Source organism: Argentina anserina, chromosome 3 (assembly GCF_933775445.1).
Source record: "Argentina anserina chromosome 3, drPotAnse1.1, whole genome shotgun sequence".
In the NCBI taxonomy this organism is placed as follows: Eukaryota; Viridiplantae; Streptophyta; class Magnoliopsida; order Rosales; family Rosaceae; genus Argentina; species Argentina anserina.
Genome location: NC_065874.1, coordinates 9605024 through 9630896, shown reverse-complemented (window position 1 = coordinate 9630896; position 25873 = coordinate 9605024). Strand labels below are relative to the sequence as shown.

The 25873-nt window shown below is 40.2% G+C and overlaps 1 protein-coding gene across 1 annotated transcript; it reads left to right on the top strand.

Annotated features, from left to right (window-relative positions):
• Positions 1–9453: 9453 nt before the first annotated feature.
• LOC126789191 (gibberellin 2-beta-dioxygenase 1-like) lies at positions 9454–11161 on the top strand. The gene is made up of 3 exons (XM_050515280.1): positions 9454–9921; positions 10027–10381; positions 10582–11161. The coding sequence occupies exons 1-3, from the start codon at positions 9515–9517 to the stop codon at positions 10831–10833; spliced, it is 1014 nt and encodes a 337-aa protein (XP_050371237.1). The 5' UTR covers positions 9454–9514; the 3' UTR covers positions 10834–11161.
• The last annotated feature ends 14712 nt before the right edge of the window (positions 11162–25873 follow it).

Here is a 25873-nt window from a genome sequence, read left to right as displayed (position 1 = left end):
GGAACCCAGTGGGAGGCTCACGCCTTTATTACTTTCAATCAAAACATAGACCGAGGGATACATAAAACCAAACCTCGTGAATTGAAAATTACAAGCATCAAAGCGTTATACGCAACAATAAACTACCTAAAACGTACCTTACGAGACCCACTCAATTCACACTCTGCAATCACAGAATCATTATCAATGATATCGGCAAGCTCTTTTTCAATGTAGAGAACCATTAAATCATTAAGAAATTCATCTTCCATTATGTTTCGAAGTTTGTTTTTTATGATATTCATAGACGAAAATGCTCTCTCCGTTGTTGTTGTAGAAACTGGCAAAGTCAAAACAAGACAAATCAATCTATAAATCATAGGAAAAAATGCTGATTTTCTTGACTAAATTAACCACCGACACAAATCAAATACAGATGTTGTGTTGGAAAATCTTGGATCCATCTGAATATCTGCTAGAAAATACCCGCACTGCATATCTAAAGCAAGCAACTCATATGAAGTAAAATCAGCAGGATAGAATCTCATATGGGGGAATATATATATATTTATATATATACATACATTCTCTATCCAGAGTGAAGATTCACTCTGAAATTACCGAGTGAAGTTCTAATTTTGGCATACTTTTCGGTCAAATGTTTTCACCATAAGTGATTCAATATTTAGGTATGTTATTCAATATCATCTCTACAAAGTTTCATCCAATTTGACAATGGTTTGAGCTTTCAAAATTGAGATTTACACGAACGGTTCACGTTAAATAGTTTTAATTCATTCATTGATTTGATCTAATTCCAATACCTTAACGATGTCCAAATTAGATGAAATTTTGTAGAGAGATCTTGAATAGCATACTAAAATATTGAATCGTTTATGATGAAAAAATTTAACCGAAAAGTGTGCGAAAATTGGAACTTCACTCTGTAATTTCATAGTGAAGTTTCATTTTAAGGTAGAAACTATATATATATATATATATAGTCCCTATCCAAAGTGAACCTTCACTCTGGAATTTCAGAGTGAAGTTCCAATTTTGGCACACTTTTCGGTCAAATGTTTTCACCATAAGCGATTCAATATTTAGGTATGCTATTCAAGATCATGTATACAAAGTTTCATCCAATTTGACAATGGTTGTGCTTTCAAAATTGATATTTACACGAACGGTTCATGTTGAACAGTTTTAATTCATTCATTGATTTAATCTAATTTCAATACCATAACGATGTCCGAATTAGATGAAATTTTGTAGAGATGATCTTAAATAGCATACCTAAATATTGAATCGCTTATGGTGAAAAAATTTGACCGAAAAGTATGCGAAAATTAGAACTTCACTCTGAAATTCCAAAATGAAGATTTACTCTGAATATGGACTGTCTTAAGAGCAAATCTTGTCTAGGCTTAAGCCTAGATAACCTACAACTTACATCCGCCCCTACTCTTAGTGGAAGTGCCCCATATATATATATATATATATGGCGAACTAAATTTTTAGCACGTGAAGGTATTTAAGATAGATTAGTTTGCTGCATGTAGACTTGTAGATACATTAATTAAACACATTTGATATATAAGAGTTCGATGTAGACATAGAGATGTAGTATCAAACTAGAGAGACTAGTAAGATAAGAAGCAAGAGATCGAGTCGCATATCATTGGGAGCTAGGGTAGGGCCGGCACAGTATATCATAATCCACCGACGATAAGAGGCATTGGTCGACAAAAGGAGTGAGATTGAATACGAGGGAGAAGCGTGTTGGTTGAGTGTTATGAATTTCATGTTGATCGACAGAATGAGTGAACTATGAATGCAGGTGCCGTTAGGTTAGGAAGTAATAGTATGCTGGTAGGCGGTAGCCAAGTGGAGAAGTTATGGCTACCAATAATAAATGTGTATATCTTCAATTCTTTCCTCATTGAAACAGATAAGGTAAAGGCCGGGAAATCTAAATAGGATACAGAGGACGAGATTTATATATCAGGATACGTACGTAGGAGTCTGGTAGGACACATAACCCACCAACATATGAATAGAAGATAGACTAAGACCCGAGAAAGAAAACCGTGACGAACTTCTTATCATGTCTGAGATAGCATGATTTTTTTTAAAAAAATTGCAATTGCATTCAAGAAGAAGTAACGATTACAATCGTTTAAGATGACATCTCGTATCATGACGGGAGCAATTACAAACCAAATTTGACTCTCACAAAAACATAAAGCATCTTTAGCAAGAATATGAATTACTTTGTTAGTCTCACGTTGGGCATGCATCACCACAGATATCATGATGACGATAAAGAACTGATGACAGAAACAGAGAAAGATAGAAATCAAGAGCAGGGAAAACTGGGCGGTGCGGTTAGGTTAGCTAGATTGTTAGAATAGGAGCTGCAGCGACGTACATATATAGTAGTGTGGGTGGTGTAGGTCTGGTGTGCGAGCGAAACAGTAAACCAGATACGTATTGGTTTGGGGAGGTAGGAACTAGGAATTGATCGATAGAGAAAAAGATACTACCGTAGATAATAGTAAAACGAGTACGACCGACAAATTGCGAAGTCGAGAGGCCCTGCGAGTGAGAGGATGCCGCGTCAGATAAGCTAGCTTATTGTTGGGGCCGCTAGGGTTTACCTTAAACTCTTCCACGCCTACTCGCCACTTTATTAGCCGTCTGTTTATTAGGGGGCAACAGTTGCAACACGTATCTCAGTGTCCCAAAAACTGCAAAACCCTATCGATCCAATATCTGGAAAAGCTGGGCTTCTTTTCCTTATTGAGGGGTCATCTCTCTCTCTCTCTCTCTCTCATTGGACTTGGGTGGGACCATCTAAATCGTGTGAAATGTAATCATACGTACTAGGATTTTGTTTTTTGTTTTTTTTGTTTAGAGAGAAATTCCCTTGTTTAATTTTACATATTAAAGACAAATAATTACATAACATCATAACAACAAAAAATAATGGGATTCTATTCTATCAGTCCATATTTATATAAACGAGCGACAACTGCTAGAACACGCCCTAGGTTTTTGAACATCCAAAAACAATGAGGTTCTATTCTATCAGTACTTTCGTTTTAGGATTTTGTTCTTCCATTTCATTGGGAACTTACTGGATTGAGTGGATTCTCTTGTTTCTTCATTGGTGTCATGATTTGATGATTTTAATCAATTATAAATTCGTCTGTATAATCGAGTTACCAAATCAACATCATAATTGGTTACACCCCTGATTAGTACTAAGCCTACTAGCGTCCACATTTTGTTCTCTTACTCTTATGTATTGTATTATATTGATCTGTAGCGTCTATGATTTGTTCCAAGAGCACAATTAGTTCGTTATGTAATCAACGTATGGCTCCATTTCGGAGCACATATAGTTGATGGTATAACAGACTTCAATTCTTCTAACATTAAACAAGAAAAGGGAAAGCAAGATAAAATAGTTTAGTATGACAAGTGCTAACGGCAATTCCTTGATTATACTAAAGTTACAACGTACCGGATTAGTGTTGGGATGAAAGGTATTGAAGATAAGTAGCGCCGGCCTCTTGTGTGCCTCGATCCTTAGAAATAAAGATTATACAAAATAATTATAGGAAAGCTCAAACTTCATAAATCATCGATGCATTCATGTAGTAATCATAGAGTGGATGACCTCTAATGTTTGTGAGCTTCTAGCTAGCCATCTAAAGATCGATCTTTATCTTCAACGAATGCATGTTGATAATGTTCTCTTCCCGATTACTAATTCGGATAGTCTTATCGCTTCAACAATAGATATAAGTAGCAGCTCGGTCATTCCACATTAAATTTCCTCATATCATGGAATGTTCATATGTGGTTTTGCGGCAATCATGACATATTTCCTCCACTTACCGGTGTCAGTAAAACTCTTTCGTCAAACCCCTAAATCCATTTGAAAACAAAAAATACAACAGCCTTCTAAGTCAGAAGTCATCATGTTGCACAACATGGGAGTGATGGAACATTCCAACGACCGAATTATATGCTAAGAGTTTCCTTTTTCATTCATGTTTATCTTGAACTAGGTGCTGTTTATCTAGTTAGAATGATCAATTTCTGACCAAGGAGCAAAACTCTAATCGGGTAAGATTACCATAAATAACACATCCTTATTCCTATTTCGGGTACAATTGGGGACCGACGCCTAAAACCAGGACAATGAGCTAAACATAAAGAGCTCTGGGCCCTAGCAAGGTTTATCTTCAACCAAATATAATTCATTTAGGAAACAATCTTTGCATGAGTTATATTAAGGGATCTAACTAGTTAGTTAATCTCAAATCCACATATGTATATATATATATATATATATATATATATGTGTGTGTGTGTGTGTGTATACATCTGAAATGTGATGTATGATTCGCCTAGCATTTTCGCGATCTTTATCCCTATTATCAGATTTTGTCTAATACATAACATGATCCTTGTCCTAATATCATACACAAACGAAAGGAAACCGGAAAAAATAAATAGAAGTAATCTAGGATAATATGATGTAGTTGTTTGGAAGGATAAAAGAGATTTCCAGGTTGAAATCCATCATAGCTGTTTCTGAAGACATCCCTTTCGATCCAATCCACTTTATCCCTATCGGTGTAGACGTGTAGTCATTGCGCCGTATCCCTTCAAGTTGTTACCAAACTCCAACATGATCGACCAATCATTTTTATCTCAATTAATAGAGTTCGTTGATCGATTAATTTTTAAATTTCATATGTACGCTCTGTTCATCAAGGTTCTCCTAATTAAAGTCGTAACTAAGTTTTTTTTTAATAAAAGGTTGGTGCAGCTGTCCTCAAATCTCCATTAATGAAACCGTTGATCACAAAGACCATAAATAATATCAGAGATTTTTACAAACAAGTACTCAACAAAACACCAACTAACAAAGAGTACTACTCTAACGGTGACTCTATTTGGTTTAGAACATCGGTGACATAATTGAGAGCACAATAGATATATAACACTAAAAATGATGTAACATCACCTGCATATCATAATATTCAATAAAACAGCTCTCTAACTATGTTGCCACCTGAAAATAAATTTGACGACACCTAGTCTCACCTTGCTACTAGGCGGCAACGACCATTTGACGAAACAAGGAACTCGTCGCCTATCTAGAGCATACATGACACGTTGAGTGCACACATAGGCACGTAGCCCGACTACTCCTACATCACTATGGTAGGAACTTATTATGCACATAAGCTGCCAATTAACAAAAAAAAAAACAAATATCATTAACTAAAATACTTGCAGAGCTCTGCTAGGGTCTGGGAACAGCGGATGTCCTTGGCTTAACTATTTCGGCAACCTTCCCTACCCTCAGTGGGGGAAACAGACGATCCCCCAATTTAGGATCAGAACAAGCTGGTGGAGGCGTCATCGGGTTGTGGAGTATTCTCTCTCATTTTGTGGTGCAGGTCTGGCACGGTCTGCGACAGCCAGAATGCAACAAAGCAAGGCAGCGGCATGCCGGTTGACGGAGTCGAGTCCATGGTTCGGCTGACGATTGGGGCTGCTTCAATTTGGTCGAATCCTTGGTTGGTATGATCCTGGTCCCGAATTTGGGATCCGGGTCGACGGCGGCTTCAGGCGGTTGGAGATCTGTGGAAGGGGTGGCTCTTTGCGCAATGGTGGTCTTCAGCTCGCCCTTAGGGATTTGAGATGCCTTTCTATCACCGACGAATTTCTATCTTGGCAAGGATGGTACCGACGACGTTGGGTGGGGGCCGGAGGCAATTCCTGAGGATTGGGGAGCAGGCCAAGCGGCTGGTGGTGTGATAGAGTGGTACGATGACGGAGGATGGTGCATCTTTGGTGGGCAATTTTTGGGTGCCGGGACTCTTGGGGTGTCCCAAGTATTGTTACTCTGGATGGATCATTGTGGGGCCCACTAACTTGGGTTGTTGGGTCAGGATTTAGGACCATGGTGGTTGGGTTTGGTAGATTTAGACTCCATATCATTTTTGGTTTGGAGGCCCAAATCCGGGTTACTTATTTCAAAAATAAGTTACTTGATGCTGACAAAGGTTTTGGTTCTAGTTACTATTGAGCGGATTGCAATAGATTTCGTTATAGAACTTATTAAGAAGTTTGTGATCTCTAATTTCCTATGTTTTTCTGATTTCTTAGTTTGTTTGTGCGCTGTCATTATCAGTGCCCTATAAAATAAGCGGGAGCGTGTTTATGGTGTAATGTACATTTTGACATATATTTGAGATTATGTGTCATTGATTCCAATAAAAAAATGTTAGTTTTATTTTACCACTTTCGTGAAAATAATAATATCATATGTCAAAGTAAGAATGAGTCGTCAAAATTGTAATTACAACTATGTGAACAACAAGACTACCTTCAGCACTAATATTACTATTAATGACATAGCACAAGTTGTAAAATAAATCTTAAAGTTGTGAAACTCAACTCATAGTATCATTACATTGATGACTAATTTTACCATGTATAATAAAAGTTGTTGCACGTACACTGTGCATCAACGCACTCTGGCTTTACCCTTTTAAAATTGACCAAAGAACTATGTTCACTTCCAATTGTAAAATTTGATACGTACGATTAATCTTTTAAGATAACCAACAAGGTTAAGGGTTTCGGACTTGAGTACTTTTAGATTTAAGATTAATGGATACACTAAATGATTTAGGGGCTAGTGAGGATCGAGATGAAGCAAGAGACGTAGTCTCGAAGAGCTCATTAGGGGGACATGTATTAGTATAAACGCGACCCTTTATTTTTTGTTGAAAAATTACCAATTCATACAAATTTGGATCTTTTATTCACCATTTGAATGACAAAATTCAAAATGTGATCATTTACTTTAAGAGTATCTACAACTATTTGCCCAAATAGTAGAAAAATTATGATCTTGTATATATTTTTAGACTATTTTACATTCATCTATCAAACACTTATAGAGAGAGAAAGTTGATGAGAGAGAATCACCTGACTCCGTCCACCGTCGCTAGAATAAATTACTAACACCCAGTAATCCCCAATAATAAATTACTGATACCTAGTAACTCTTCAATAATAAATGAATACTATGCAGTATGCCAGTGATGACGATCACACTATGCTAGTAAAAAACAAGGGAGTAATCCTGCTCAGGAAGATGATTCAAAACAAGGGATATATCACACTATGCCCTGATCGATTTCGTGGTTCACAGCTCGGCCATGGAACCCTCAAATATTTACATATTGAAGATCAATACTTCTCCCCGAGTGACGCCGATTTGCCATCTCTCAGAGAAGCCGCCAAAATCTTGAAGATCCATACAAAGAGATAGGAGAAGAAGCACAAAGAGTGTGGAGATCAGGCCTTGGAGTGCGACTCAGTGAGAGAGAGAGAGACGTCGACGTCGTTGTCATCCATCGAGGCAGAGATGGAGGCAGATCTCCTTGGCGTTGTTTTCACCGACGACAACCTTGTTTAGAAAGTGAAAGAGAGGAGGCCGGGAGGATCGAAGAAGGAGGAGGAGGAGGAGGGAGAGAGAGAGAGAGAGAGAGAGAGAGAGCTGCGATCGAATTTGGGATGCAAACCTCATCAGCGTCAGCTTCAGGTTTTGGTTTCTCGTTGGCGTTGCTCAGTAGAGAGAGAGTGATAGAGAGGTGAAATTATGAATAGAGATGAGAGGAGAAGTTGAAAAGAAAAAACCAGGGTAATAATGTAAATGTTTTGACAAATATTGAAATGGACATAGGAAATTGAATTAGGTAAGTTTTGGAGGTTTTTTGTTCAAATGGTCAATTCCCCTCTTTTGTTTTTTCTTTTTTGAGAAAAAAAAAAGTGGCTCTTAATTTGAGCGTCTTATAACTTCTAAGTGTAATAAGACTGAATTAAGGGTGTCCATTCAACGGAATTCAAGGTTGACTTGTTTAATGTCGGCTTATTTAGTCCCCCGATCATGAAGGAAAAAATTAAGCGCGCTCATGCTTAAAATTAAAATTGATGAGTTTATGTTAAACACCGATAAACGTATCTCGTAAATTCACAGTTGTATTGATACTGTTTTAAACAAAATCACTTTTGAAGTGTTATTTAAAGCATAAAATATCTTGCTACAATTGTGTATTATCCAATTACTCATAAGTTACATTTTATTTATCACTTTTCTGATGTGTGATTTCTCATCTCAAACACGTACTCTCACGTACAACTTAACTTTTAAGTATGCATATGAAACAGATTAATAAATCAATTCGCATACTTCTGATAGACACTTGGTGATGACAATCTAATCATAAACATTCTAACCGCAACATAATAGAATCCAACTTGGGCTCAGATAAAGTGGAATCTGAACTTGGGAACAACAACATTTGTTATGATACTGTGTTAAATAACAACAAGTGTGGCTCGTAGATTGACGGTTGTACCAATACTCTCCAAACTTAACTACATTTAAGGTGTGAGTTTTAATCACAAAAGACATTGTTACAATTGGCTATTATTCACATACTTATAAGTTATTTTATATAATCTAAAGTTAATTTTAGATTACCCCAGATTTTTATATGAAAAAGAAAGAGAAGCTAGTGGTGAGAAAGAATGGAGAGAGCATACGGTTTTTTTCAAAAGAATTCTTGAAAGAATTTTGATTTTAAACTTGATAGGTCACATAGGAGTCTACTTTATTTAGTTAATTTAACTTTCTATTTTCATCCACTATATAATTTCCACAAAAATTTTGATTTATATTAGCGTGCGAGAACCACCGTATATAGCAATGTCACTTGATATTTCTATACTACACACTCACTCAAAATAATAAAAAACTGTGTACAGTCATGATTCCACTTCTTTCATTAAAAATTTGTGTTGGGAAAAAGTTATTGCACTCAGCCAGATGCAAGTGAATCAACAGTAAATATGCAATATGAATCACTCTTTAACTATAAAACTATCTGCATAGAACTAATATTCGATATGTGGATCTAGATGAAGTGTAAAATATTATAATTAAAGAGGAAAACAACATGTTCAACAATTTTGCAGGATCAGCAGTAACAGAAATAAGACCAAGAAGAACCGCAGCCACAAGCCTCAGTTAGCTAGGCATCGTTGTTTGATGAAGTTGAAAAACTAATAGTGTGCGTAACTTGCACACTCTTGTATATCAACAGCTTGGAGTAAAGTTACATGAAACTCGTATACAATTAAAAATACAAATTAATGAACATTAAAGTTTAAAAAGATATAATATTAGATTTGACCGGAAGAAACATAAGGTATAGATTTTTCAGTATTTAAGAAGGACAAAGAAAGTCTCCAAGCTTAATATGAATTTTCTTCTACAATGGTATCATTAAATGAACATTCCAAGTTCCTTCCCTCTTTGTTCCTCCTATAAATAGCCAAGAACCAAAACAACAAACACACTTGCCACAAACTCGAAGTGTAGTCAGCCAAGCCATAGCAACTTCTTTGGTATCTCTACAATCTTTCCTCCAACATGGTCCTTTTGTCTAAGCCAGCTTCTGAATACTGCTCTAGTTATAGCAGACCCCTCAAACACTCAAAGCCATCCTCCTCTGCAATCCCTCTCATAGACCTGTCCAAACCAGACTCCAAACAACTCATTGTTAAGGCTTGTGAGGAGTTTGGATTCTTTAAAGTCACCAACCATGGTGTTCCCATGAATTTCATTAACAGGTTGGAATCTCAGGCCATCAAATTCTTCTCCCTGCCAGATTCTGAGAAAGAAAAGGCAGGGCCTGCTAAACCATTTGGATATGGTAGCAAGCATATCGGGAGAAATGGTGATGTCGGCTGGGTTGAGTACCTTCTACTCAAAGCGAACACTGAAGCCAATTCTGATATATTCAAATCAGTATATGGAACAAACCCAGAAGAGTTTTGGTATGTTAGAACTTGAAATTATGAATTGAATAGTACTCTGGCCTCCTTTCTTCTTCTCTTTTCTTCTCAACACGTTTTGAATTTTTGCTCTGTTTCAATTTGCAGTTCTGCCCTGAATGATTATATCCAAGCTGTGAAGGATATGGCTTGTGAGATTCTTGAACTGATGGCTGAAGGATTAAATATTGGGCCAAGTAATGTGCTCAGTAAGTTTTTGTTGGATGAACAGAGTGACTCTTTATTCAGGCTCAATCACTACCCACCATGCCCAGAGCTTCAAGGCTTGAGTGAACACAGTGACAGAAATGTGGTTGGATTTGGAGAGCATACAGACCCTCAAATCATTTCCATACTAAGATCCAACAACACCTCTGGCCTCCAGATTCTGGGAGATGGCACTTGGATTTCAGTGCCTCCAGACCAGTACTCCTTCTTCATCAATGTTGGTGATTCTCTAAAGGTACTACTACTCTGTTCCATTAACATTCTACCTATTCTGTAGGGAAAAAGATAGTTCTTACTTTCTCTATCAGTTCCCTATTGCCATGGATAAGAAACAGTTAAAATGGAAACTGGGTTATGTTCCTTTTGCCATTCGAAACTTAGCTAGCACCGACTATTATCCATGTCTAACACGGTTTTGATTATTTGGTGTTGCAGGTTTTGACAAATGGGAGGTTTCAAAGTGTGAGGCACAGGGTTATAGCAAATGGGTCAAAATCAAGGGTTTCAATGATTTTCTTTGGGGGATCACCCTTGACTGAAAAAATAGCTCCATTGTCATCTGTCATGAAAGAAGAGGAACAGAGCATGTACAAAGAGTTTACATGGTTTGAGTACAAAACCATCTGCTACCACTCAAGATTGGCTGACAATAGGCTTGGACACTTTGAGAGAATTAAAGCCTCTTAAAAATAAAACTAATCTATGGAAGAAGCTTGTACTTGAACTAGGGGGTTCTTGATGGATAATACTCAAGAATATAGGTTAAGATTATCAAATAAGTTTCTTCATTATGTAAACTAGGGCACTTCTTCCTTCTTGTAGAAATTATGGTACCGGTATTCAAGGAAATATCGTTGAGGTTTGAAACGAGTGGAAAATCTATCAGAGAAGAGGTGGATTGCTGATCATGGATTTGTCCCCACAGGGATATTTGTTCATCAACATCATCTTCATCTACAACTGTCAATGATAATGCTTTCAATGATGTAAAAAGAATCATTGTACTCTGTTCTCTAACTTATTTGGTACAAGTTATTGTCTTACTCCATCACTCTTTCCTTCTTCTCTATAACAATGAAGCTCAACTACAAATCATGGGTCATCAGGTGCAAACAAATTTAGCAATTCACGGACAATTAGGTATTTGTCTAATAGTTATGGTTTTGATGGATACCATGTACAGTTCGCTAATTATTCATTGATCCCTCTTCTTAAAATTAAGCAATCTACATTGATGTCCATCAACTAAGGTTGATCAGAAAAATTTAATGATGATATCACATTTCTATTATTGGCCTTCTTAATTTCCTAGATAGCTAACATGATGTCATGTTTATCATTTGTATGTAAAGTTGTAAACAGTCAAAATACACTACATAATAGACGTCATGTTTGAACTTCAATCATCATCGTCTATATTGTATTTCTCTAATCCTTGAGGGCAACGTCTTGTATGTTAAAAGAGTGAATGTAGCACTTACTAGATGCAAATACATACATTTTTTTCAGATGTGCTATAATAAGTTACTAATTATGTTTGTTATTGTATTAATAAATACATACATTTTGGCGATCTTTAGTACTTTGCTCATCAATTTCATAGATGGACCCTAGGCATTTACATTGTTAGAATAAAATACAATGAATTTGTTTTGCGAGTCCTATTCTCGAGTCCTTATGCTCATTGATCACCATCACTAATAATTGAAACTGTAAGAGGGCCATTCCAGAATGTTCAACCCTAGGCCCATACTACCAGAACAAAGACGTATCATGGGTCGAGAAAAATGACATGCACGTTGGAACTATGGACACTCACTCTGCAAATGAACAGAGACATAAAATGAGCAGATCTGGAAAATGAACCTTGATGAGTCTCTCAGTGCTAGCTGTATATGCTTGAACTGTCGAGCAGCTTTAGAGCTACAAAGTTGTGACGCAGACCCTGCATGGCTGAATCTAAATAGGCATCAACACACATAGACCTGTCGAGAAAGGTGTGATGCTTTTGGTTAAATTCACTATCAATGTACTTTTCACTATGGTCCTAATAATAATTGATATGTTAAAAACATGAGTTGGTTTATTGAACTGGAAAAATTGTATGACCGGATCGAATGTAAACAATGATATGAAAGGAAGATAATGCAGTACTAAATCTCGTGTTGGTATGTGGTAGACTGGTAGTCACTCCAATTCATTTTTAGATAACTAGATTAAGAAAACATTACTACTACTAGTACTGTATGATAACATGAAGTCATGAATGATTGTTGTAAATTCACAATGTACCATGTAGTGTCTTCACGTCGTTTTGTAAATCATGTAGTGTCTTCACATCGTTTGTAAATTTTTTTAAAAAAAATCTCCAACTGACATAGTAACGCTGATTTGTTGGTGATGCTATCAATAAGGTTTCTTAAATCACACTCAACCTGGATATGTGTAAATTACTGAATTAGTAAAACTTGTTGACTATCACCAAGGGCAATACTGATTTGAAATGAAAATTAAGATACGTAGAAACTTGGTTTTTATGTAAAGCATAGTCATCAAACTTAACTGAACAATTGATCTGTGCTATGCATTCCAAATCTTGTGATTAACAATTGATTGATATAGTTTTAATTTTATGATCCCAATAAGTACAAAACAATGATGGTTGCATGATTTCTGAATGCATAACATACATTGATATACAAAAAAAAAAATCCCTAATCACACCCCTCAACCCTAACACACAAACGATCAGATCCCAACCCTACAATTTCCCACCCTACTCAACCTATCTCCGTCCATTGCAAGCAGCTTAGGGGTTTTCAATCCAAGTCATTGTGGCATGAACATGAAAAAAGGATACGAAATCCCTTAGGGCACTTCCCTCATAAGACAAAGGGCCAATGAATATATCCTACCAAAATGGGAATAAACCTTCTAGCTAGTATTCTGTTTTGGCTCTGTCAATACAAAGCAGTGCTCCCACCTAAGTCAAATTCAATAGACCAAATTAACTAGTCGTATCACCATATCTAATGGTTATGATTCAAGAGCGATAATAAAACAAACTGGGCGTCTGGGCTATTAAATGCCATATTTTGCCTTTAAAATTCACACATCTATTTTCTTAAAACTTCCGTAATTACCCACGGTGGGAAAGGTAGACATGTTGAATTTAGGTTTATGACCTACGAGAGCAGATGCTCTTACACAATTTAAGAAAAAAGAACGTGTTATTTCTCAATCTCTCGTTCTTTTTCCTACATAGGTCGCGGACTCCATGCTTGTCTTACAGTCTTGCATTGTCAAGTTACCGAAAAAAAAAACAGAGCATCATGAAATCAAGCCCAGGTTTATTTAAACTGTTGGGTTGGTACTGCAGACCCACATCGTTATTCTTATGTGTGGGCTTAACCAGCTGGCCGAAATACAGATTTCAAGTTACAATTCAGATCCTCTGATTGCCAACTTTGAGTAACATCAACAAATTCCCTAGCCAACTAGAGTTGTACATAGTTGATTTAAGGTATAAATGCTGATTTACACCCCCCAAATTTGGTCTTAATTGTCAATTTGCACCCCGAATTTGTATTTGAGTCAATTTACCTCTTAAATTTGGTAAAAATTGCCGATTTACACCACGAACTTGCATTTGAGTCAATCTACCTCATAAACTTGGTAAAAATAGCCAATTTTCACCCTATCCGTTAAATTTAATGTTTTCAATCCAATTTTAAGTCACATGTCATGCATTTAAGGGGTAGTATTGTCATTATATATTTATTCATATTGAATAATAAAATAAATTAATAAAATTACTTAAGAGGAACACTTGCTATAATGTTTGTTTTTTCGAAACATGTTATTGATTTATATATTTATTATTGTATGTGATATGGTATGTTAAAATATATTAGAAAAAATATAAATAAATAAAATACCTTAAAAATTAAAATAAATGTGTGTTCCGAGAGAATTATTATTCTACCATTGTGTGTGTCTTAGCCATATTAGGTTTCCTGTTAGAGATAGATTCGCATATCTGTAATAGATTAGGACTCAGAATCCTACGAGATTGTGGCTATGTAATGCATATATATTGGCCTCATTATCAATCAATAAACGGTTACGTTCTGTTCTATTACGTCGTTATTATTCTCGTTTTGTTCATTCTCCAACAATGTGTACATATAAAAATATATTTATACACAACACACTATATTTGAATGGGTGGGTGTATTGAATATATAATTCAAAGTAGAGTTAAGTAGGTAGAAAAAAGATGTAAATAAATAATTTGATTAACAAAATAATCCTCATTTTAAAGAATATTTTCATTTGTTTTTAAGAAAAATATACATAGAAAATGACAACATTACCCCTCATGTGCATGACATGTGACGCAAAATTGGATAGAAACAGTTAAATTTAATGGATGGGGTGCAAATCGACAATTTTGACCAAGTTTAGGAGGTAAATTGACTCAAATACAAGTTTGGGGTGTAAATCGGAAATTTTTACCAAATTTAGGAGGTAAATTGACTCAAATGCAAGTTCGGGGTGCAAATTAACAATTTCAGCCAAATTTATGGTGCAAATCGACATTTATGCTTGATTTAAAAGCGATAACATAAGTTATTTAACTACGCAGTATCTAATGAAATGATCGAGCAAGAAATCGTAGCTTCGTCTACTGTTTCTTCCGATCCTCTTGCTAATGTCATTGGTGTAACTACGGAGTAATCTTGGTATTCGATAACTAGTAGATAATATGCATGCTTGGGGATAATGGAGTATATATATATATAGACTTCAGTGCGATATTTTCTTTGAATCCCAAGTAGTGAAAATGTAGATCCATTATCTGACCAAGGATCTCAAGTCGATCAGCTCGTTATAGTGAGTAAAAAATTACTGATCAACGTATCTTTCTGAACCAAAATCAAACCCTTCTTTTGGTCGAGTATGATTTGCATGGATTAGTTCCGAGAAATCTTCACCTACAATCATTTCTTTAGATAATTCTGCTCAGAAATATGTCTCGTAGAGAACTTACAATATAATAACAGATCTTGTCCGCAGTAATTTCTTTATTATATGCCTCTAAATAACTAATTGGCCCCTTCTTATACCAAAGGAGTTTGCTTCTCAGTTTGTCTGCCAAATATTCCCTTCCGGCAGACCTCCATGCCACATCGCTGTTGTGGAATTTCTGCTTACGTGTGTTCCCAGTTGAACGCAACGAAAAAAAATCTACATGATCGAACTGGGTCAGTTTGTAGTTCCAATATATATCTTCAAGCGTTTAGCGTTTATTTAATCTCACCAACCTGAAATATAGGAGAGCACTGCATGATTCAATCCGCAGGTCAGGAATTATTGATTTCCAAATCATCTCTGGGACTGAAACATATCAAATTAGGCCGGAATATAATTGTTGCTCTCGAAAGTTCAAGATAGCTACTAATATATGTAACCTCTGCATGAAACAGATTATTGACACTTAGCGTATATGGGGAAAGGACACCCAAATTAAACTTATGATACAGGTCGGCCACGCAGGGTCTTTTCTCCACATGCATGCTTTGTAAGTTTATAACTTCTTAATTAGCCTCTTAAGGTTATCAGCGATTTCGTATCCAATTATTTTTACTACTACTATCTGGGTGCGAACCGGGAGTCATGATCGGCCATCGTAACCTTCCTGCTATCTGATCGATTGAAATCCAAAAAATGGATTCGATCTGTTACCTACTGTTTGGGTCTAAAATAATACTTCGGTATTATCTAGACTACTTAGGCTCGTGGACCAGATATTTGGGGAAAGTATATCACAAAGCAAGATTATCTGCCGTATTGGAATAGATTTAGGGGACTATCGCCGTATAGAATCGGAGTTGATTAAGGAAGGTGAATCTAAATCAACTAGGAGATTCTCAAGACTTGATTCGTAAGAAACAACAAGTTGTGTTCTCTATATAAAGGGGTTGAAGACACAGAATAACACACGCAACGTCAAACAAACTATCGCGCAACCGCATAGTCAAAATCTCCCAACGGAGTAAAAGTCCGATAACTTCGGCAACCAAGTCTCCCATCGGAGCGGAGCTACCCAAATGTACGCCTCGCGCTGCATGTAGTAACAAGTCCGATTAACTTCGGCAATTCGAGTCAAGTCCATCGAGTCGCTAGCCTAGCTTCTAGCAAACCCAAAGCTTGCACTAGTCAGCAAATTTCATTCGCGAGAGAGTCTTGCTATTAACGACATAGTATAAGCTCTGTTTTTCTCCAAGCGGTCAAAAGTAAGATCGGCCATCTACTTGAGGTGGAGTGAAACGTACCTAGCAACTCCGGTTGTGTATAGGTCATTCGAACTTCAGCGGTTTATCAGCAACTGCGGAGCAATCGTCTGAGAGGAAGACAGTACGTGGAGCGCGATCATTGTCAAACAAAACAACAGTTGTACCTAACTCAAAGGTACTGGCACGCCAGCAACAACAGAGAACGAAGGGCTGAATCGTCGAGGGTTCGGCGCCGGGGCATGCTGATTGTTCTCTGAGGACGATCCGTTTTCCCAGCTCGAACATTTGGCACGCCCAGTGGGACAGTGTCAAAGATAGCAAGCCGGAATCCTTACTCGCGAGGATTTCCCTCTTGTTCGAAACCAAAGCATTCGCAGTGTGACCCTCATAACATAGAGCATTCGCAATGTGTCCCTCATAACACAGCGGCTTGCAGAGGTTTAACAGCGGTCGAGGCATTACTGAAGTTTGGAGTGATGGCGACTCCGGAAGATATGCAACTAGCTTTTAAAGAGTTGACGACGGTAGTCAAATCGTTGGAGGAGTCCTTCGGCGATCGAATGAATGCAGTAGAGAGAACGTTGGATAATGTGTCACAACTACAGTCGGCACAGGGTCAGCGTCTGGCTGAGACCAACGACATGATGAAGAAGCTGGTTCAGAACAAGACGTAGAAGAGGCTCAGGGCCTTACCAAAGAGCAAGTTCAGAAGATGATCCAGGAAAGTGTTAGGACCATTCATGGCCATGCTGCCGCGAACATATCGTATACAGGTCCGTTCCCGGAATGGGTGGCAGCATGCCCTTGGCCATCAGGTTATCGACCAATCAAGTTCCGGATTTCTCAGGAGAGGGGTCTGAGAATGCAGCTGAGCATATATCGCGTTTCCACAGCGACTGTGAGCCGTACGCATCTGATTCAGTCTTCAAGATGAGGACTTTCGGTTCATCGCTGTCAGGGCCGGCGTTGTCTTGGTTCTCCAAGTTAGCGCCAAGGTCCATTTCGGACTGGTCCATGCTCGAAACGATTTTAAAACAACTTTTGGGAGTGTTGAGCCTGAAGTGGATTTGTCATCCTTGACTTCCATGTATCAACAGCTAATGGAGTCGGCAGTAGAGTTCCTAAAGAGGTTCAAGGTTCAGCAAGCAAAGTGTAGAACGCCGCTCACGGAACAGGATGCTATTCGCATCGCCATAAAGGGTTTGGAGACCCGTCAGCGGGCCAAACATCATGATGCCTACTTTTCTAGTATGGCAGACTTAATGAACAAGGTAGGTTCTTACCAAGTGTTCGTCAGGGAGATGGAGGACAGTGCATCAGTTCCGAAAAAGTCTGCCTGTATCTTATCACCCTGGAATGTTGAAACCACGATATGCGGTTCCATATAGAACTAAGAGGGTTTCCACTATCTACTCGCACGTAGATCCTTTCTACACACCATATCCATACGAAGAGCAGTGGGTCGAGGAAGTAGATGACGTGGTAGCTGCCGTAGAGATAGCTGGAAGACATGCATTGAAGTCTAAGGCCTTGAAGATGTTCAGGGATCCTGTCAAGATTTCTACATCAGCATTCACCAAGCCCGAATATGACTCGTACACCTACAACGCTCACAAGGCTCCAGAAATTCTGGATGAATTGTTCGCGAGTGGAAGAGTGAAGCATGACACTGCGATGCCTACCGCAGCGCAGATCGAAGGGAAGAAGTACTGCAAGTTTCATAACCTGTTCAATCACCACATAGCTGATTGTGTCAAGCTCAAGGACCAGTTGCAGACCTAGATTAACAAAGGAATGCTTGGGGTGGACACTGAAAGGGCTGCAACGTGGGTCGATGTTGATCCCTTCCCTACGGTGTCAGTGGTAGAAGTCACACCATTGACAACACCATTGAAGACTCATCGCCCTTCTAGTTTTGTTGAGTATACTTATGATGCGTCATTGGCTCATGAGATCTTGGACAAGCTTATTGCTGAGGGTGAAACCATTGTACCATGGACTGAGTTCCCATCCATGGATGAAGTTAAAGGTAAACGGTATTGTAAGTTTCATAACGTTTGGACTCATGATACTTGTATTTGCACACAACTCAAGGACCAGGTACATCAATGGTTAGATGAGGGAGTGTTGTCCTTCGCTTCAGACCCTGATCTGGGTGGGGTGGCAACAGCGAAAAGAGTATCCGCGGAGCAGGAGGTTGTGATAGCCAAGCAATCTGGCCCGGGGAAACAAAGGGGTGTTGTCCAACACATGGAACAAAATGTTGCGAATGCCAAAACCTATGTTCTTTGCAATCGGTGCAAGAAGGAGTGTTCCATAAATTGCGATAATGCTGACAAAAGAGTCGCGAAGGCACCGGAAGCCGCGCTCGCCGACAAATCTTTCCGAGAACAAGGATTCCAAGAAAGCTAGGGTTCAGACAGACACTTATGCTCAAGTGTTGAAAAGGCCACACTCAGGTCTAGGCAGGGTGGCGAACGTTCTTGGAGGGAAGCAAATTGGGACAACTGGACCAGAAGCTCAGGCTTCGCGCGAGATCCTACAACGGCCGTACATACCACCTGCGCCGAGGCTGCTAAAGCCCGATGTCTGGTACGTTTAAGAGCATGGAAGAGCTAAAGAAGCTACGAAAACTCAGAAGAGGAACGTTAAGAAAAGATGCGGAAAGGCTAAGCGAATGCTAGAGGCGTATAACCGAGGGGAGCTCTCTCGCGAGCAGCTAGAGCAGCCACCTTGGTTGTTGCGAGAGACAGTTGAAAAGCTTAGTTTCAGGCCATATGTGCACATTCACCGGAATGATCACCACAGGAGGGAGCCATACCCCAGGGCAAGCGTTTATAATCGAATTGAACTGCCAGTAGAAACTGCTCATACACGAAGAGTTTCTATCCATGATAGGTTGTCTTACGCGTCTACTGACAGCAGAGCAACAAATAAACAACACATGGTGTTTCTATTCAACAGAAACAACAGCGAACTAGTGTTGCTCAATCTACGCAATCTAAGTGGATACCTAAAAGGCCTGTAAGTAGGCCAGGCCATCAGGAACCAGTCCCGCAGGAAGTTAAACCATAGTTTGAATGCAAACTGAAGGTTAGAGAATACTTGGTAGGACCTGCGGAATTGTTCCAGACATTCTTCGTCACGGATTGCACCGCTCCATACAGCACCATACTAGGTAGGGATTTGATACATCGAGCTTACTACATTCCTTCTACTCTACATCAAGAGATGTTGATGTGGGATCCCGCAACTGACAAGGCAGCATTAGTAAAAGCAGATGATCGACATACTCGGTTGCGTCATGTATTCTGGATGCAGAGTATTATTTTGGTGACATGAGGCCTTTACGAGTTGTTGGGATAGATACTAAGGGTCTCCAGTTGGGGTGACTTCTACATAATTGACACGATGGGGTCTAGTACAGGTCAAGACAAACATAAATAGACCTGGCTTCATCGTGAAAACCAAAAACCCTCATCCATGAGTGCATCGCTGGCCAAGGAGCAGGAGCAGGCCTATATGTCCTTTCTCCAACGTTTATCTATTTACAGAGAGGAACATGAGGCTTGGGGGGCAGTGACACTAGTTGAATGCATTGAGGATGATTTGATTGAAATTCCGGCAGAAGAGGAGTTCATTCAACCAGCACCAGCAGCTTTGGATGATACTCCACCTAAAGTAAAGGATCTAGTGGAAAAGATCAATCTTGGGACTACAGACGAGCCCATGGAGGTTGGAATAAGTAAGAGCCTGGAGGAGAAACTGAGACAACGTTTGGTGGAGTTGTTGCAGGAGTTCCGCGATTGTTTTGCTGAGAAATTCGAGGACATACCGGGCTTGTCACCAGATTTGGTCTGCCATCGTTTGCCTATCAGGGAAGGGTACAAGCCGGTACAACAAAGTCCGCAACGAATGAGTGCAGACACAGCAGCAGCAGTCAAGAAAGAGGTTCAGAACATGTTCCAAGCCGGTATTATCCGACCAGCCAAATATTCTCAGTGGTTGTCAAACATAGTACCAGTACGGAAGAAAAATGGTAAGATTCGCGTGTGTGTAGACTACCGGAACCTGAATACCGCGACATCAAAGGATGTCTATCCGATGCCCGTGGCAGATATGTTGGTCGATGCGGTCGCCGGGCATGAATTATTATCTTTTATGGACGGTACTGCAGGTTATCATCAGATTCCTGTTTATGAACCTGATAGGCACAAAACCGCATTTCGCTGCCCAGGGTTGACTGGAGTGTTTGAATATAACAATATGCCATTTGGTTTGACCAACGCGGGGGCTACATACCAGCGAGCAATGAACCTGATTTTTCATGATGTGCTGGGGGGCATTCTCGAAGTCTATATCGATGACGTGGTGGTCAAGTCTAAGAAGAAGGAGGATCACGTCGAGAATTTGCGGACAATGTTCACCAGGATGAGAAAGCACAAGCTCAGGATGAACCCAGCTAAATGCATTTTTGGGGTTCGAGCAGGAGACTTCTTGGGTTTCATAGTGCACGAACGAGGTATTGAAGTCGCGGAGGATAAGGCTAAAGCTGTTTTGGACACGCCGGCACCAAGGAACAAGAAAGAACTTCATAGTTTGCTTGGGAAAATAAACTTCCTTCGACGCTTCATTTCTAATTCCGCTGGCAAAACCGTGGTCTTCTCTCCTTTGCTGAAGCTTAAGGCGGATCAAGAGTTTTAGTGGGGACCTGTGCAACATGCAACTTTTAAGAAAATCAAGGAATACCGTACTCATCCACCTGTTCTTAGACCCCCGCGGCCGGGAATGCCTTTGAAGTTATACATCTCCGCATCTCCTTACTCCATCGCAGGACTCCTAGCACAGGATGGTGATGGACATGGGGACAAGAAGGTTGAACATGCGGTTTATTACTTAAGCCGAACCTTGTTAGACGCTAAAACTAGATACTCGCTAATTGAGAGGTTATGTTTTGCTCTGTACTTCGCAGGTACTAAGCTTCGCCATTACATGCTATCCTTTACTACGGTGGTGGTGACACAAACTGATTTAGTGAAGTATATGCTTACTAGACCTATGTTTAGGGGTCGGATTGGTAAGTGGATTTTGGCGTTATCAGAGTTTTCTTTACAGTATACACCCTTAACGCACAATATACACCCTTAAAAGCGCTCACAAGACAGGCAGTGTCCGACTTCTTGTTGCATCATCCTATTGTGAAGGATATTGACGACCAGAATGTGGTTGTTTCCTTCGTTCACACTCAGCCTTGGGTTTTATACTTTGATAGTAGCAGCACCGATCATTTGTCCGGGGCGAGTGTTGCATTGGTTACTCCCTCTGGCGTCAGACATTGTTACTTTTTTCAGCTGGAGTGGAAGTGCACTAACAATCAGGCAGAATATGAGGCCATCATCATTGGCTTGGAGTTGTTGCTTGATCTGGACGTCACCGAGGTAGAGGTATTAGGTGATTCTCTCCTAGTCATTAACCAGCTCAAGGGGGTTTACAAGTGCAACAACTTTACATTACTCCCTTTTTGGGAACGAGCGTCGGAATTGTTAGACCAATTTGCCGATGTGGTGCTTGATTATATTCCTCGCGAACGAAATTTCGCTGCCAATGAAATAGCACAGCTGGCCACGGGCATTCAACTGGCAGATGGCGTTCGCAAAAGAATTTTGAAGGTTCAGAGACGCACATTACCTTCCTTTATGGCAAGGAAGGAGGTTAACAATGAATGGTTGGTGGCTGCTGTCGATACTATCGATGAGGATAGGCGGTAGCCAATCATCCAGTACCTTACTGATCCTTCTGCACCGGTGGACAAGAGGGTTAGATATTTCGCTACTAACTACGTCCTTCGAGGCGATGAGCTATTGCGCAGGCAGAAGATGGTTTGTACCTACGATGCATCTATGTAGCTGAGGCTAAGAGGTGTTTGCGAGAGGTTCACTGTGGCAATTAGGTTCTCACCAAGCTAGTCCAAAGATGCGATGGCTCATTCGCCGATATGGTTTTTATTGGCCTACCATGCTCAAGGACTGCATCAGCTTCGCACAGGGTTGCATCGAATGTCAAATGCATGGACCAGTCCAGCATGTGCCTGTCGTGCCTCTTCAACCAATCATTAAACCTTGGCCGGGTCGTGGCTGAGCTTTAGACTTTATTAGGGAGATTCATCCCAATTCATCCTTACAGCACAAGGACATTCTCTTGGCTACAGATTTCTTTACCAAATGGGTCGAGGCCATACCAGTCAAGACGACGTCTACAGAGGTGATCACGGACTTCATCTTCAAATATATTATCACCAGGTATGGTATCCCAGAATGTTTGGTTGCAGACAGGGGGGCAAGTTTCATGGCTGAGAGGACCCAGAAGTTCTTAGCTGGCTATGGGATTAAGTTTCTACATTCCAGTCCCTATTATGCTCAAGTGAATGGCCAGGCAGAAGCTAGCAATCGCGTCATTCTATCTATACTCAAGCGAATGTTGGATGCAAATCCGCGATCGTGACACCTAGAGTTGGATCACACATTGTGGGCTTACAGAACTTCCAAGCGTACTCCAACTGGTACTACCCCCTATGCATTGATGTATGGCCATGATGCGGTCCTTCCTATGAAAATTAATGTTCAGTCGCTGCGGGTTCGCGAACAGCACCAGCTGATTGGGGAAGACTATGTTCAAGCTATGTTTCAAGAACATGAGGACTTGGACTTTCGCCGGATGGAAGCTCTTGATAGCCTTATTGCTGAAAAGAAAAAGATAGCACGACTTTATGACAAACGCACGTGAGGACGCAGCTTTGGAGTTAGGGACTTAGTTTGGAAAGTTTGTTTGCCTTTTGGTGAACGAGTTGATGGTCGTGGTAAATGGTCTGCTAAATGGGAAGGTCCTTATGTGATTGATCGAGTAATGGGCAGAGGCACCTACTACCTTCGCGATACTGACGGGAATGCTCATCGAAATCCCATGAATGGTCGCCATCTTAAGCAATACTTTCCTAGTGTTTGGGAATATGAAGATCCACCGACTGCGGTGCAAGCAATCTAGCGGGGGTTCGCCTAGTGTTTTCTTGGATTACATTCTTCCGACCAAGTAAACAGGGGTCAACACCATGGATACTCAGAGCAATCGCGAATTCAGGCATTTTTGTTCGGTCGCGAATGTTCTTATCCGTGGGGTCGCAAACCTAATTTTTTTTTTGAAACTATCAAGTTTCTGAAACTTTTTGAGTTTCTTTTCTAGTGCTCCGGCATTTTGTATACTACATTGGACCAATATTTGTGGTCTAGCATAGGTTATAACTTTGGTTATGTGGCAATAAAACAATAACAAGTGTTTTTATGAAACAAGTTGTGTTTTATTCATATGGCTTTGTGGCCAGAAACTTTATACAAGACCTATACTATTACATGTTAGCCTTAACAAGCTCTGATACCATCTATGCTAGGTGGAAGGGTCTTCGCGATGGTTCCTGTTCATCCCACCACCGCGAGGAACTTGAGATTAAACTACACCAGTTAAGGACCTATTAGAACCAGCTTGATGCCAAATACAGGTTCTAATTGGAAAACTGGTGGTAGCATGAGGGATCCTGAGCCTTGGTTTGCAGCATTCACCTGATCTTCCTTCAAAGAAGAAAGATTGGATGATATTTCACATAGGAGGTACAACAGTTGGCGTTGTGTATCAAAAGAGGTACGCAACGAGTATGCTGTACCTATTGGCTCTAGTCCCGGATTTGGCAGCCTGCTTCCCGATGCTCGACGACTAAACATTGATGAATAGGCCGCGGGAAGGGCTGCCTTTTCCTCTCTTACTTGTAATCCTCCACTAGGAACAACCCTTAATGCAGGGTGGATCCCCGGTGTGGAACTACAAAGAAGGGACGATGTGAGGGTGGAATAAGACTCCCACCTCACATTTGAGGGTAAAATAAGACTCTCACGAGTTGCTACCGAGTTTGCAAATCTGGGGGATGAAACTTAAGAAACCTAAGGGGTTTCGAAGGAGGAAATGGAATCGACATGGTTGGAGGCTGCGGAAAAAAGTGTGGTGAGCTCTTTCCTTAGGGTTTCATTTTATAGCAGAAGGAACTGGGATTCAAGGGTTGAGATTAAAGATGTGGATTTGGAGATCACACCCGGGATTAATTGCAGCAATAATGGCCAACCTGAAACGGTTTGCGCGTTTTCCAGTATTGATTGCTCCGGTTTACGAGGGTTTGCATGCGAACTGACACGGTGATGAATTAAGCTAGGCTCAGGTCGTGGGCCGGTAGTTGGGTTGTGAACGAATCGAAGAAGAAAGGCGAGTAGGAGATGCAGATAGAGATAAGTTACAACTCTTACTATTGAAATGCACAACTTATTCAAGTTACAGTTTATGCCCAACAAGGCGAATATCTAAGAGAAGCTTTCTAGAGTCGTTGGCTTTGTCACATATCAGATTGTTGAGCCTCCTTTCTTCAGCTTCAGAGACCGCCAGTTGCCTTTTGCGCTCTTGTATTTGGGGCACAACACTTCTTATCTCCTCCTCCATAGCCTTGAGCTCCCTAGCTTGCTCAGCTTCAAGCTCTGCTAGTTGTTGCCGTAATTCACTAATTTGTTGCGCGCGGCTGGTCTTAGCATGATGAAGTTTGGTCCTAAGTTGAGCAGGGCGTTGTGTAACGAATTTTCTGGCGTCAGCATTGTGTTGGGATAGACTCTGAGCTTGACTCCTCAGGATGTGGCATTCTGCCATAAGGCCCAGAATGGTGTTCAGTGCCTGTTCAGCATTCGCGACTAGGCTAGGATCAGGTGAGTGAAGCTTCAGGTAGCAAAGGGTGTCTTTCACCTTAGCCAGACAAACTGGATCAGTTAGGTCTTCAGAAGATAGTTCCGCGAGTTGTGCCCGAGCCTGGACAAGTTCTTGAGACTCTATAGACATTAAGGGGTTGGCCGGACCTAGCATGTCATCCAGAAGATCTTCCATAGAAGGACTAGGATAATTCCAGGTTGGATCAACAGCGGGTGTAGGTCCAGAGGTTCCAATAGTTGGCACAATTGGCAGGCTGGAAGTAGTCGCGATTGTTATAACCTACAGAGAATAAAGAACAGGTAATAAAACAGCTAAGTGTTTACAAAGAAAGGCAGAAACGCATAAACCAGAAAGTGGTTAAAGGTATTACCCCTTCAGAATAAGGAGAGGGAGCCTCGCTTCCTAGAGGAGGTTGCGGTGCATCATCAGGGCTCGCTGAGTCCGCAGTCGCGAAGGAATGCTCCACATCTTCATCTGCTTGGTTGGAGCTGGTCACATCTTCTTCATCTCCCACCTCATTCTCCAGAATTTGAGTTGAAGAGGATTGGGAGAGCACCGCTGTAGGGACGATTGACATTTGCAACTCCAAGGGTTGAGCATTCGCCACCGTAATAGGAGGAGTGGTTTGAGTAGTTTCT